The sequence below is a fragment of the Anopheles coustani genome, chromosome 3, assembly GCF_943734705.1.
Source record: "Anopheles coustani chromosome 3, idAnoCousDA_361_x.2, whole genome shotgun sequence".
NCBI classification, from domain to species: domain Eukaryota; kingdom Metazoa; phylum Arthropoda; class Insecta; order Diptera; family Culicidae; genus Anopheles; species Anopheles coustani.
In genome coordinates, this window is record NC_071288.1 from 41,367,315 (window position 1) to 41,380,482 (window position 13,168).

At 43.2% G+C, this 13,168-nt stretch overlaps 4 protein-coding genes across 4 annotated transcripts; all 4 read left to right on the forward strand.

Annotated features, from left to right (window-relative positions):
- The first annotated feature begins 114 nt into the window (after positions 1 to 114).
- On the forward strand, positions 115 to 2,139 carry LOC131272590 (actin-related protein 5). The gene has a single exon (XM_058274394.1). It carries the CDS (start codon positions 141 to 143, stop codon positions 2,103 to 2,105), a length of 1,965 nt encoding a protein of 654 aa, XP_058130377.1. The 5' UTR covers positions 115 to 140; the 3' UTR covers positions 2,106 to 2,139.
- Positions 2,140 to 2,688: 549 nt separating this feature from the next.
- LOC131264056 (acyl-CoA-binding domain-containing protein 5) lies at positions 2,689 to 7,458 on the forward strand. The gene is made up of 4 exons (XM_058266380.1): positions 2,689 to 3,846; positions 5,131 to 5,242; positions 5,418 to 5,499; positions 5,568 to 7,458. Exons 1-4 carry the CDS (start codon positions 3,786 to 3,788, stop codon positions 6,432 to 6,434), a joined length of 1,122 nt encoding a protein of 373 aa, XP_058122363.1. The 5' UTR covers positions 2,689 to 3,785; the 3' UTR covers positions 6,435 to 7,458.
- A 647-nt stretch (positions 7,459 to 8,105) lies between these two features.
- LOC131271435 (G patch domain-containing protein 4) lies at positions 8,106 to 10,008 on the forward strand. The gene is made up of 3 exons (XM_058272866.1): positions 8,106 to 8,184; positions 8,257 to 8,695; positions 8,767 to 10,008. Exons 1-3 carry the CDS (start codon positions 8,139 to 8,141, stop codon positions 9,719 to 9,721), a joined length of 1,440 nt encoding a protein of 479 aa, XP_058128849.1. The 5' UTR covers positions 8,106 to 8,138; the 3' UTR covers positions 9,722 to 10,008.
- Positions 10,009 to 10,344: 336 nt separating this feature from the next.
- Positions 10,345 to 13,145, forward strand: LOC131264204 (exonuclease 1). Its single transcript, XM_058266496.1, has 2 exons — positions 10,345 to 12,846; positions 12,926 to 13,145. The coding sequence occupies exons 1-2, from the start codon at positions 10,357 to 10,359 to the stop codon at positions 12,950 to 12,952; spliced, it is 2,517 nt and encodes an 838-aa protein (XP_058122479.1). The 5' UTR covers positions 10,345 to 10,356; the 3' UTR covers positions 12,953 to 13,145.
- The last annotated feature ends 23 nt before the right edge of the window (positions 13,146 to 13,168 follow it).

The following is a 13,168-nucleotide window of genomic DNA, read 5'->3' on the forward strand; positions in this document are numbered from 1 at the left end:
ATGCAATGCAATGCAGTTACAGGGTTTGTTACGGAACTGAAAAATGTCAAACAGTCCACAGTCTTGACAGTCCATCAGAACAACAAACAACATTCTAGTGTTTACAGTAAACCGGCTGCAAGGAATTTCGTGAAATCACAATGGATATTTCGCCGATCGAAGATCTGAAGACCATACCTGACGTGGTTCAACCGTATCCTGGGCCATCCGGTGGACGCGAGGCGGTAATTGTTATCGATAATGGATCGTACAACTGCCGGGCCGGGTGGATGCTTGCAGACAGACCGGCCTTAACGTTCCGCAATCTGCTTGCAAAACCAAGGAAGGACCGGAACAAAAAGGATCTGGATGCTATTGCCGTCCCCGTGACGCAAATCGGCAACGATATTGTGAACATCGAGGCTATGCGGATGCAATTGCGCACGCAGTTCGACCGTAATGTCGTTACGCATTACAATGTGCAGGAACAAATATTCGATTACATATTCACAAAGATGGGTATCAATACGAAGGATTCGATACCGCACAGGATCATGATCACAGAGTGCCTGTTTAACCCCAACTACTGCCGGAGTTTGATGTCGGAATTGCTGTTCGAGTGCTATGAGATACCGGGTTTATGTTATGGTGTTGATTGTCTTTTAAGTAACTATTCTAATCAGCGAGTGAAAAATGGGCTCATCATTGCCACTGGCTACCATACGACGCACGTCGTTCCAATCGTTGATGGTCGTATAGTAGTGGAGAACGTACGGCGACTGAATATCGGTGGTTCAAATATGATAGCGTTCCTGCATCGTTGTTTACAACTAAAATACACCATCCACCTAAATGCTATTACGTTGAGCCGGTCGGAAGTACTACTGCATAAATATGGCGAATTTGCCTATGATTATATGGAATCTCTAAAGGATTGGGCAACCCTGGACTATTACGAGAAAAATGTAAAGAAAATTCAACTGCCCTATAATCAGACAGCAACAGCTCCAACAATGTCCACTGAGCAAAAAGTCGAAAAGAAAAAGGAGCTTTCGAGACGACTAGCAGAGATCAACGCAAGGCGTCGTGAGGAACGTTTAGCTCAAGACGAAGAGCTGCTGATTCAATTGCAGCAGTTGGAAGAATCCGCCGAAGATGGTGACGACATACGGGACGCTCTTGCTGAACACAGTCTCAAGGATGCCGGCGAATTGAAACGGATGATAACAACAGTTAATTCGCGAATTGATAAAACACGCATCAAAATAAATACGCCCATCGCGGGAAATTCTCTTCCACCCACAGATACGGACAAGCTGCTACAGCCTCCACCGAATATGACCATTGGAGAATGGGTTCAAGAAACTCGTCGCAAGCGGGAAGCGATTCTCGAAAAGCGACAAGCTAGACGCCAACGCAAACAGGATTTGGCCAAACGGCGTACAGCCGCAGCCCAAGAACGGATGCGCATAATTTCCCACCTAGCGCGGAAGGAAAAGGGAAGCGATGATTTCGGCATGCGCGATGAAGATTGGGATGTGTACAAGCAAATCAGTCGTGATGAAGACAGTGACAATGAGAATGAAAACGAACGTCTTCTGGAATGTGAAATCATCCTGAAACAATACGATGCCACGTACGAGGATCCTTTGCTGCTGATGTCGGGTAGCGCAGCAGAATTGTACCAACTGCATGTAGGAGTGGAACGTATTCGTGCCCCCGAGATTCTCTTTCAACCAAGCATAATTGGAAGCTGTGAAGCTGGCCTATCGGAAACGATCGATTTCGTGCTAAAACTGTTTCCGGCGGCACAAAGAAGCAGCTTAGTGGAAAATATATTTATTACGGGAGGGTGTGCGAAAATCAAGGGCTTGAAGGAACGACTTGCGAGAGAAATGCGTGAAATACTGCCATTCGAGTCGAGATTCGAAATTGAAATTGCAAACGATCCACTGCTGGACGGGTGGAACGGGGCTAGAAAATTTTGTCTTACGGAAACGTTTCGCCAATCATTGATAACACGTGCCGTCTATGAAGAGTGTGGCGGGGAATACCTGAAAGAGCATTTTAATAGTAATGTTTATTTTCCAACACCGAAAGTGTCTGCTGACGAGCTCCTTAATTAGGGATGTTAGTGGATAGATCAATAAATATGTTTAGAAAATGATAACAATAATTTTTACTCAACGAATTTACGAATACGATTTGATAGAGATGACAAATGTTTTCATTTTTTCGTCGGCCCTGCTGATCGTAGGAAACTAGGTTCGTACTGTTGGAATCTTTATAAATTCCTTCATTATTGCAGAGTAAATTTAGGCACAGTCTCCCGTATTTGATAGAGATTTGTTAGAGCAAGGCTTTGTACATATGAAGAATATTTTTCAAGTTTATCTAAACAAACAGCTGTTTGAACCCATCTCGTTTAGCTAGGTTCGGACCGGATTGCGATTGATTCCGGAATCGTTGAAATGCGTAGTAAGGAACCAAGGTGTACAAATATAGAAGGTGACTTTATGTCGCTTTGGAAAGGGTGCCATATTTGAGAACAGTTATGTCAAAAGCCCCCTTTTCCGATACCCCCCCCCCCCAAACTCATATGGATACCACAGAAGTGTTATGTCATTTTACACTGGACGACTTCACCTTCTAATTTATACACCTTAGTAAGGAACTATCATCGCATTCATTCGCAGATTGACGGTCGAATGGCCTGGTTGTTTGGAAGAGGTGCGTAGGTTCTGTTGTGGGGATCAGACATGGCAATTAACCCGAGAGCCATCACAATCGTTACGAATGTGCTAAAAGGTGATTGAAACACTACCTTACCGTTCGTTCATTATGTGTATTGTGGTGCAGTTTTTCGTAACAAAGTAGCCGGTTAAAACATCTTTGTTTAATGATATCCACGAAGTGCATTTAACAAAGTTCCATAGTGGTACGTTTCCCTGCAATTGTGTGTACTGTTTTTATGGACTTTTTTCGATGGCGTGTTTGAACGGACTATGTTTCGTTCGATTCAGTGCACAATTATATGTTTGTGTTTGGTGACAAGAAAGCATCGGCCAAAGTGCAGAGCAAAAGTTTATTTCTTTGTGTAGATGGTGACAATATTTCTACGCAATACGGTTGTGCAATTCGCTTGAAAAAGGTGCAGTTTGATTCATCAATTCGATGGAAAAATCAGGCTGAGGTGCTCTTGGGACCACAGTCTTCGTGTAAAATGAATTAAAGTGTGTTCCAAGGGATTGTGGAAACGTTGGGGGTTAAGACGTTGCGTATAACTTTTTAGTGGCGTATGGAAGCGGAACAGAAGAGAAGGGGAAGACAAAATAGAAATGTCAATGAATTACAACAGTGGACATAGGTGCATCGTTCCTGGTCAAAATAAAAATATTAAATAAAGTTGTAGGATATTTGTTACCAACGGGGAACTCACGATTGGAGATAAGCGGTGTTACCGATTGGAAATTGTTCTGAAGTTTTGTAACCAGTCCGTGCGCGATGGTTCCGATGTTTTAGTTTTTGTTACTATTAGAGAAAACTGGTCCTACATACTGATCCAGGCGTATCCGCGTATATCTTCGTTTACGTAACTTTACCGTTGAACCCCTGCCAACACCGCGTGGACTCTGCCCCGTTCAATAATAATAGGCTATTTTACGGAGTCCGCTGTATTTCATCGTAGAAAAAAACCGCTCCAATGCGTGCCCTACGACCGGCTGTAAACTGGAGCTGAAACCAAACGCAATACCTCGCACATATCTGTTCAGCACCGGGGAAGGATTTAGATAATCGCCTTCAAAATGTCGATCGAGGACCGTTTCAATGCGGCGGTCAATGTTATCCGGGGGCTGCCGAAAAATGGTAAGTGCATACACAGTTTCTGCAAACAACAGGAGCAAGGTGAAATCCTTATCTTCTACTGATAAACAATCGCGAGTATTCAATAACAATCCGTTGAACAACAAGCAAAGTTTAAATTGTTACAACGATAACAATTAAAGTTTCATGTTTTACTTAATGAAACACATTTAATTTACGAAAACACACGAAGAAACCCAACATTTTATTTCTATTTATATCGTCTGTTGATTTTTGTTGATGTCTGTTTACAATGGATGAGCTTCGTGTTAAATACAATCCATTTATAGTTTATTAACAAATACGAATATTAAATAAATATTTGAATTTGAAAAAATGAAATTAGACTTACTTTGGCCACATTTAATTGTGCTGCCATCTGCATCATGCCTTCACGGATGTTTCAGAAACAAAATATATCAAACAAAGTTTAAATTCGTCGCAAAACAGGTATCACGTTTACATGGACGGGTATCTTTCGATATCAGTTGAAAGTATTGTGTAGTGATATCAGTTACTGTTTCATTTGGAATAATCTACCCTTATCGGCGCTATGCGAGGGGTGGAATGTACATGCTACCAATATGGGAAACAGAAAAAGAAAAGTTGGGCCCATGGTGCAATGATACAATTGCAATTGCACCAATCGTAATATTTGCAATGCAAAAAAGAAAAGTACAAATTAAAATCTGAAATGTAAAAAAGCGTTTGGTGGTGGGAAAAACCTTGCTGCCTCGTTCATGGTTGGAATAACAAAAAGACTAGTCTTCAGCAGTCCAAAATCGCATTAACACAGTATTCAGTTATAACCTTCAAGGGGCCTCAAAGCACAAGTGGCGCAAAGCCAAGTGACTTGCAACTTGCAAAACATTCAACGCAATGTAGACTTTTGTCTCCCTGGAGTGGTAGAGAAACCTTTGGTAAACCCCGTCTAGCGTCATCAAGCATTTGCCCCAACTTCCATCATCACAACTCTTCGAGCGACAAGGTCGAGCGAATCAAAATTAAAAAAAGGCTGTAAAAAGTGAACTATGACAACAAGAAGCATTAGACACGTGGACAGCACTCATTTGAGATTCAAGAAGTAATAAAACCAGCATAGGTTGAAAAGCGCATCGTACATAGTGTAATTATAATGTTACCTTTATACCTTATTTGGGGCTTACAGCCTTCGTTATGGAAAATATCTCCCATAATCGTATTTTTAAAACCTGTGCCAGGGGATTTATTTACATTTTGTTTTTTCTTCCTTCTTTGTAACCTGGCTGTTTGTGTACATCACCGTAGGACCTTATCAACCGAGCAATGATATGCTACTACGTTTCTATTCGTACTTCAAGCAGGCTACGAAAGGAAAATGTTGCGAGCGTAGACCCGGGTTTTGGGACGTTATTAATCGGTAAGTAGGCGTTGCATATTATTGAACAGTCTTGTAAGACAAAATTTGGTACATTATGTGGAGTATAATGTAATATCTAAAAATGAAAAGACATTTTATGGTGATAAAATCCACCTCTGACGAAAGTCGCCGAAAAACCCTGTCCAACGATTTTATGTGTTTTATTTATTTCTAGTGCCAAATGGGATGCGTGGAACCGACTGGGCGACATGCCGAAGGAGGTGGCGATGCAAAGATATGTTGACGAGTTGAAAAAGGTACGTTTTAGCGACGCAGCATTGCTTGCATGATCTGGTAAATAATTGTTTGTTTCCGTTTATTTCAGATTGTCGAAACAATGTCCTACACTGATAATGTGGCTAACTTCATGGAGTACAGTATGAGCGACCTGGATAATGTTAATATCAGTGATCTGGAAATGGTTGCACCAGAGGCGATAAAAAAGGTGCGATCGCGACCAAACTCGCCATTTGCATCACGCGAAGCCAGTCCGGGACGTTTATCGCCAGCCACGCCGTCTCCGCCACCCATGATGCCCGCTCATACGGTTCCAATGGTCAACGGTCATGTGCATAAGCCTACAGCTATCAATGGATATCACAGTCACAGCCAACACAGCCAGTCAAATCATACGCACCATCCGGTGGAAATTGGCGTGAATTTGGTTACAATTAGTAATGGAGCCAGTTCTGGGCCATCGGAACTTAGTGATGATGAGTACATCGACACGTACGATGACGATTTCGAGAGCGAAACGGCCAACTCGTTCCGTCCTATCGAAGCTGTTAATCATGCTCGTTTGTATCAAAATGGAACGACAAGTGCAGCCGGGGGCGGTGTGTCACTGGCTAACGGTGGTGTTGGAATGTTCCAAAACGGTTCTAATGGGCAAATAAATGCAGAGGTAGCCGCGCAGATAACTCGTACAATCGAACGGCTTAATGCCAGCGTGCAACAGGTGAACAGTCGAGTCAGCATGATCGAACAATCGATGACCGCATTGCGCGATCAACAGCAACAGCAGTTTGCTAAACTTAGTGCTTCCGCCGATCGGTACTCATCACACCGCCGGGCTGCCCATCCTGCCTGGTGGCCTTTCGCTGAGGTTTCACCGGCGATGGTGGCATTTATCATACTTTGGCCCCTAGTAATTAATCGGATTACCAGTTGGGCGCAGAGAAAAAAACCATAAGTAGAAAGAAGCAAGAGCTCTTTATTTGCGTAAAATGCATGGGAATTTCAATACACGCATGCAACCGAATTGCTGGGCAAATAGGAAAAATAACAAGTGTTGTGACAGGGCATGTTCGCCGCGCATTACTATGAGACTTTCGATTTGAGATGGGCTCTACTATTTGAACAATGAAGGACATTGTTCGGACGTAACATTGTCATTGCAAAGTATAGCACTGAATTGTTTATTGATAAGTCCACTTTTCACATCCATTTCGGTGCCCCAGCAATTAGTTAACACAAAACATGCTACAAACTTAACCAATACTTCGCGGTGCAACATTGCTAAAATATTTAAAAAACCAGACAAACCAAACCCATTCCTTACTACTATCAGACCCACGTGTACCTTTACTATACTTGTTTGTACAGTAGAAACTTCAACTGTTCCTTTTTCAATCGCGCAGATGATGATTTAAGTAACTCAATGCAAATATTTGAATAGTTTTTAACCAGAGAATGTGAGGACAAGTGCAATTTATTGTTGTGTTTTTTTTTATGTTTATGTGTTGTTAATTGCTTGATGATTAAACTTGTAGTCCAACGTAACAATTCGTTGGTAAAACCACTTATATTTAAAACATTGTTTTTGGTGCGGTTCATATGCATATTTCGCTCTTATATATTTTCTAAACATTAAGCACCCATAGTTTCTCCCTAAGAAATTGTGTACATGATATTTTTGGGTTTTTTTAATTCTTAAATTATGGGTTCAATCATATATTCATCGAATAATGACTAAGGAAATAAACTCTTATTTTAACGAACAAAAACGAAACGGTTAGGCCGATGGGTAATGTAAAGGGTACTGTAACAATAATATAATATTCCTAGGACGATACCTGTTTCGGGGTTCATTATAGGCGGTGGTGTATAGGCTTTTTGCAACAGCCAGAACAAGCATTGATAGTGAAATTTAAACAAATACACGTAAGTTCTTATGGCTCTCAGCGAGAAATTCAATAAAAACACGTGCTTATATGATGAAATTGAAGAATTTGTGTTTGGTATAACGTCTTTTAAATTGAGTTTGAGAAAACATGAAATGAAAGGACGAGCATTATGCTTGAATTGATTCTCAACACTGTTATGTGTATTCAGTTCGAAGCATCATCTGCTAAAAAGAAAGTGTTTTGTTCAAAGAAGTTGTTTGTGTAAGTTGTTTGTAAAGTTTGTGTTCTACTCCTAGAAGCGTGGATATACAAACGTAGGGATATGATCAACACCCTAATTCGCATGGACATACAAATATTTTTTTAAAAGTACCTCACCATGACTCTTTTTCACATAGTGAGAGATGGTATGTAGGTGAGATGAAGTAAGTGGAGTCGAACCTCTCGTCATCTTATCTTTCTTTTTTTACCCAAAATGGCTCATTGCAACAAAAATGTTATTCTGTTTCAAACCCTGATATTAAAATAATTATAGAACAACGTATGTGATAGATTATCCAGAGCTTAATTTAATTGATTAGGCAAACAATTACAATTATAGAGGAACAGTAAAAACCGATCGTGAGAAAAACAATGACCCGCTCACACAGCGCTCGTCTGTTTGACATTTCTCATCACTTTCCACCTGTCAACTGTCAGTGTGTTTAAAACAAACATGTGCTTGGATTTGAGTATCCTTGGGATAGTAGCAACGTGCTTTGTGTAGCAGAATGGATTTCGCCAAGAATATTCTGCAAAAATACGGTTGGAAAGAAGGTAATTACAACAGTGAGACTCCAATACAGCGTTTAACAGAATCAAGTTCATTCATGAATGTGTTTATTGTAGGTGATGGTCTTGGCAAAAATACTGACGGAATCACTGCCCCGATCAAAGCTTCGCTGAAATTCAACACCTCAGGCTTAGGTGCCGCTCCAGCCAAAGATCTTACAGACAATTGGTGGGAGCGTGTTTATAACGATGCAGCAAGCAATGTTCAAGTTCAATCAGGAGGCAATCATGCCCAGGGAAGCCAGATTAGCGTTCGGCAGGCAGACGCAGTCGAAATATCTACAAAGAGCTATTCTGTGAAGAAGCTGAAGGAACAGGCCGGAAAAGATGGGACAAAATATGGCAGCACATTCCTTAAGGCTTCCATGTTAGGTGCAACTGGGGGAGAACAAGAGGTGGCGGATCGTATCAACATGGAAGATATTGAGTTTAAAGCAACCCAAACGCTTACGGATGAGCAGCTGTTTGCGGCCTGCGGAGGACGAACCGCGCACAAGTGAGTTCAATTAGTCTACACTATGTAAACAAGTTAAAGACATCAACAATCATTGGAACATTTCGTTTCAGAGGGGCGCGTCATGGTTTAACGCTAAATGGAAAATTAGCACGGATTGATGAACAGAACAATAAGCTCCTGCAGAAACTGGAGCACGAAAAGTTTGAGACTGTGATGAAGACTAATGACTGGCAGGTGCAGCATTCTCGTAATGGTCGAAAAAGGTCTAAGAAACAGAAACGCAACGATCAAAAGTGGTTCGAAAAAGCCTCGGTGGGTACAGGCGATGATGAGGTGAAAGATATGGTGCACCATGCGGATTACGTTGTGGCGAAGAACCGGAAGAAAACAAAGGTGCTCAAGCAGACTGACAACGATCTGGCAAATTGTGTTGCCACAATGTTCTCAATCTTGCCCGAGGAGGATGGTATAGAAGAAGAAGTTAAGCCTCCGCCATCATTGGATGATGAGTTAGATCAGCTGAGTGAGAAAATACGCAAACTGGACCACAGTTCGCTAACAATCAAGAAAAAGGGTAGGAAAAACAAAAAGAAGCTTAAGCGAGCTATAACAACCGGTAGCGATGTAAACGACGAGGATGATATAGCAATGAAAGACCCGGCGGCGAAGTACAGAAAGGACTATCGGCCCGATTTGAAGAGAAACAATCGTTTACTGAAATCTCTCGTCTCGCACGAGGTACCGAAGGAGAAGGTTCCTGCTAAACCGGCTAGTCTGATGCGCTCGGGCTCCAGTGATGGTTCGGAAGACGAGGAAGATGTGGTAAAAAGGGTCAACGAAGAGCAAGATCGGTACTGGAGAAAGATGCGAGCCAACGTGCCAAAGATTAACATAATCGAACCAACCGAGGACGATTGTCTAGCTCTTGCGCAGGGACTAAAAGAACGGCACCAGAACGAGGTCAAACGCGTTGGTACGCATCGGGTGAACGTGAAGAAGAAGAAGAGTAAGAAAAAGCACCGCCAGGTGGCTCGGCTGGCGGATAGTTTATCGAAGAAATTGTAGAATCAGCACGCATGTGAACAGAAAGCAATAGCTTCCGAAATCCTGAAAAAGGGATAGAAGCGTAGAAGGCCTTGTTTCTGATTAGAATGTTTTAAGTGCCGTACTATTAAGCGTACATTGGAGCAAGTGTGGAGGTTGGCGTTCCGTATTCAAACGCCGCTATGTCGTTTGTTGTATATTACTTTTTCCTGGAAATGTTAAGGTTGAAAGCAAAATCATGATCACGAGTCAGAATACCGATGGCATACTGTTTTTGCGAGGCAATAAAGTTAAGAAAGGAATCAGTATTTTTGCGATCTAAATGTTTAGTATTTAAAGTATATTTACTTCTTTGCAGCAACGTGTTAAAGTGAGACTAGCATCACTTGTAGGGTCACTATGTTTCAGACTTCCATTACGATCCGAAATGATTTTTGTTTAGCCAACAGTGGCGAAATTCTTTCGTTAAAGGCTCCTAACAAAATAACGAAACATTTGAAATTTGTATGTTCATTTTACGCAGCCTGCTAGGTTTGCGATTTTGTTTACATTCAAACGTACGCAGCCTTTTGTGTGACGTTTCTAATTGCTTGGCGGGAAATAACAATCCCCAGATAACAAATAAACAAAACAGTTAACTCCGACGCGGAGTAAAGATGGGAATTACGGGATTGTTGCCGTTTCTGGAAAAGGCCAGCAGTACCTACCATTTACGTGATCTCCGTGGCAAGTGCGTGGCTATCGATAGCTACTGCTGGCTACATCGTGGCGCTTTCGGCTGTGCGGAGCGGCTTGCCAGGGGTGAAACAACCGATCTACACATTCAGTACTGCCTCAAGTACGTTCAACTTCTCCTATCGTACAACATCAAACCAATCCTGGTGTTCGATGGCCGTCATTTGCCGGCCAAAGCTGCAACGGAATCCAAACGTCGCGAAAGCAGAGAAAATGCACGTAAAAGAGGCGCAGAGTTGTTGCGTCTCGGACGTACCGAGGAAGCACGCAGTTACCTGAGGCGGTGCATTGATATTACGCCCGATATGGCGTTACAGTTAATACAGGAGTGCCGCCGGTGGAATGTCGATTGCATTGTGGCGCCGTACGAGGCAGACGCGCAGCTTGCATTTCTGAATCGCGCCGACATCGCACAATATGTCATCACAGAAGATTCCGATCTGGTGCTGTTCGGCTGCAATCGGATCCTGTTCAAGCTGGACTTGACGGGTAACTGCCGAATGGTGGACGCGTCGAAATTGCACCTAGCAATGGGTTGCCGCGAGGAACGCTTCCAGTTTGCCAAGTTTCGTTACATGTGCATTCTGTCCGGATGTGACTACCTCGACTCCTTGCCCGGAATTGGCCTAGCTAAGGCGTGCCGCTTTGTGTTGAAGACGGAAGATCCCGACATCCGGAGAGCGTTGGCAAAGATACCTTCCTACCTCAACATGCGGCAGCTTTCCGTGTCTGAAGCATATAAGGATGAATTTCTGAAGGCGGATGCTACCTTCAAACATATGGTTGTGTACGATCCAGTGCAGAGAAGACAGACGCGACTGCTGGACCCGGACGAAGAAGGTACTCCGGAGGCATACTGCTGCAATGCGGGTGAATTTTTAGACGAAAACACGGCCTTTAATCTGGCTTTAGGAAATTTGGATCCCTTTTCCCTCCGACAAATGGACGATTGGCATCCGGATGCAGCGGATGAAGTTGACGGTGAGCCGGCGAGGAAGCGTCGCTATCCAAGCATTTGGAAGAAAAATTACAAAGCTTTAGTAGAAGAGAAACAGATGGTGAGACAATGCTCTTCGAAACAAAAGACTGCCTCAATGACGACGTTTGTTAAACGGCCACCTCCAAATGCATATTTCGAAGAGCAGGGTACGAAGGACACAATATGCGATGTGCTGCAGGCATATGGCATCCAAAGCAACGAACCACCACTAAAACGGCTTTGTTATACCCAAACGGCACAGTCATCCATTTTATCTTCCGTCGCGATCGAGTACGAAGACGTGAACGCGTTGGAAACGATGGCTTTGCTCGAGCAACAACCGACAACACCCAAACGAAACCGGAACCCATTCGTAATGGCCACCACCAGTGGTGGGTCCGTTACGTGTCGCAATTCACCTAACGCCGATTTACTGTCGCCCACAAAGATTACGCCAGAAAATCGATCATTGCTGCAGAACATCAGCCCAGTGAAACGGATCGATTATTCTCAGCAACGGCAAGGCTCAATAGCGGCCACCACCACAACCAGCCGGCTGAGTCGGTTCACCCGTGCCAACACAACGGCCACCACTGGCGGTTCCAACAACGGTGGACAGAAGGTGATAAGTAGATTTTTCTGCACACAACAAACAAAGGTACAAATGGCAAGCACTCTTAAATCTACGACGAATGCGGAAAATCCAGAATCGTACAAAACCGGCACCGATAGCGGAGCACTGCATGAATCTCCGACGGCTATCGTGAAAGCGATTAAAAGTAAGCGAAGCCAAATGTTGGAAGCCACCGCACTGTACCTGCAATCGCCAGAAGCTCAACGGTCGAACCGGGGAGAACGAACACCGGAAAAGGGCACGAATCCGCACCTTGCTTGCACCGACGATAAACGGTCCCAATTGGATCGGTTTGACAGTGGCATTGCCATGGGCGAGAAGGATCGAGCGGAGGATGACAATCCTATGGAAGAACCCAACAGCAGTGACGGGTTAAGCTCTTCACAGAAGGAAAACGATGGAACCAGTATGTTTGAGCCAGAAAGCGAGTGCACAAGTCCCAGGGTTAGAGGTTCTGTACGGTTGGCATTATTTGAGCGGCATCATGGGAAGAAAATTGGTGAAGTTAACTGTATCGAGAATGATCCCGAAGAACTGGCCATTGTAATTGACGACAACGACGATGTTGATGCTATTGATATGGGACAGAAAGAGGAATTGACGCAACCAAACCCGTCAGCGAGTCGTAAGCCCAAGGAACCGGAAACTATGAAATCGGCTGCGGTTGGCGTAAAGAACGTGAAATCAAAAGCTTCCTGCAGACGCCCGGGACTATCGACCACTCGAAAACAGTCTTCCAAAGGTGATAATGGAGGTTTAACGCAGAGTAGACTTTCAATGTTTGGCTTTCAGAAAAAGGTAAATTAGATGGTTGCTTGGATGTAAACGCCGACGGAAACATAATCGAAATAATAATTTCCTTTTTTTGTTATTTTAGTCTTCAATGCAACTGGGAAATCAGTAGCCGCCATTGCGGCCATTTTTGACTGCAACTATTGTTGACTGTAGCGAATGCATTTATGATTTAGTGTTTGTTGTTCGTTCACACGATAAGACTCCAATTATAGAACATAAGCCCATTTCCCAGTATATGAATTACGAAGTTATCGTGGATTCCGTTTTGATAATAAAATTTGTTTTTGTTTCTTTCTTGTAAAGCGCTCGATTCCGTGTTGCTTCC

What these genes read in the sequence shown, in the direction of transcription:
- LOC131272590 (XM_058274394.1), top strand. Translation starts at nt 141, where the DNA reads ATGGATATTTCGCCGATCGAAGATCTGAAGACCATACCTGACGTGGTT.
- LOC131264056 (XM_058266380.1), top strand. Translation starts at nt 3,786, where the DNA reads ATGTCGATCGAGGACCGTTTCAATGCGGCGGTCAATGTTATCCGGGGG. An exon ending in CCGGGGGCTGCCGAAAAATG is followed by an intron (nt 3,847 to 5,130) that starts GTAAGTGCATAC and finishes ACATCACCGTAG; the next exon opens with GACCTTATCAACCGAGCAAT. An exon ending in TTTTGGGACGTTATTAATCG is followed by an intron (nt 5,243 to 5,417) that starts GTAAGTAGGCGT and finishes ATTTATTTCTAG; the next exon opens with TGCCAAATGGGATGCGTGGA.
- LOC131271435 (XM_058272866.1), top strand. Translation starts at nt 8,139, where the DNA reads ATGGATTTCGCCAAGAATATTCTGCAAAAATACGGTTGGAAAGAAG. An exon ending in AAAATACGGTTGGAAAGAAG is followed by an intron (nt 8,185 to 8,256) that starts GTAATTACAACA and finishes TGTTTATTGTAG; the next exon opens with GTGATGGTCTTGGCAAAAAT. An exon ending in GGAGGACGAACCGCGCACAA is followed by an intron (nt 8,696 to 8,766) that starts GTGAGTTCAATT and finishes ATTTCGTTTCAG; the next exon opens with AGGGGCGCGTCATGGTTTAA.
- LOC131264204 (XM_058266496.1), top strand. Translation starts at nt 10,357, where the DNA reads ATGGGAATTACGGGATTGTTGCCGTTTCTGGAAAAGGCCAGCAGTACC. An exon ending in TGTTTGGCTTTCAGAAAAAG is followed by an intron (nt 12,847 to 12,925) that starts GTAAATTAGATG and finishes TTGTTATTTTAG; the next exon opens with TCTTCAATGCAACTGGGAAA.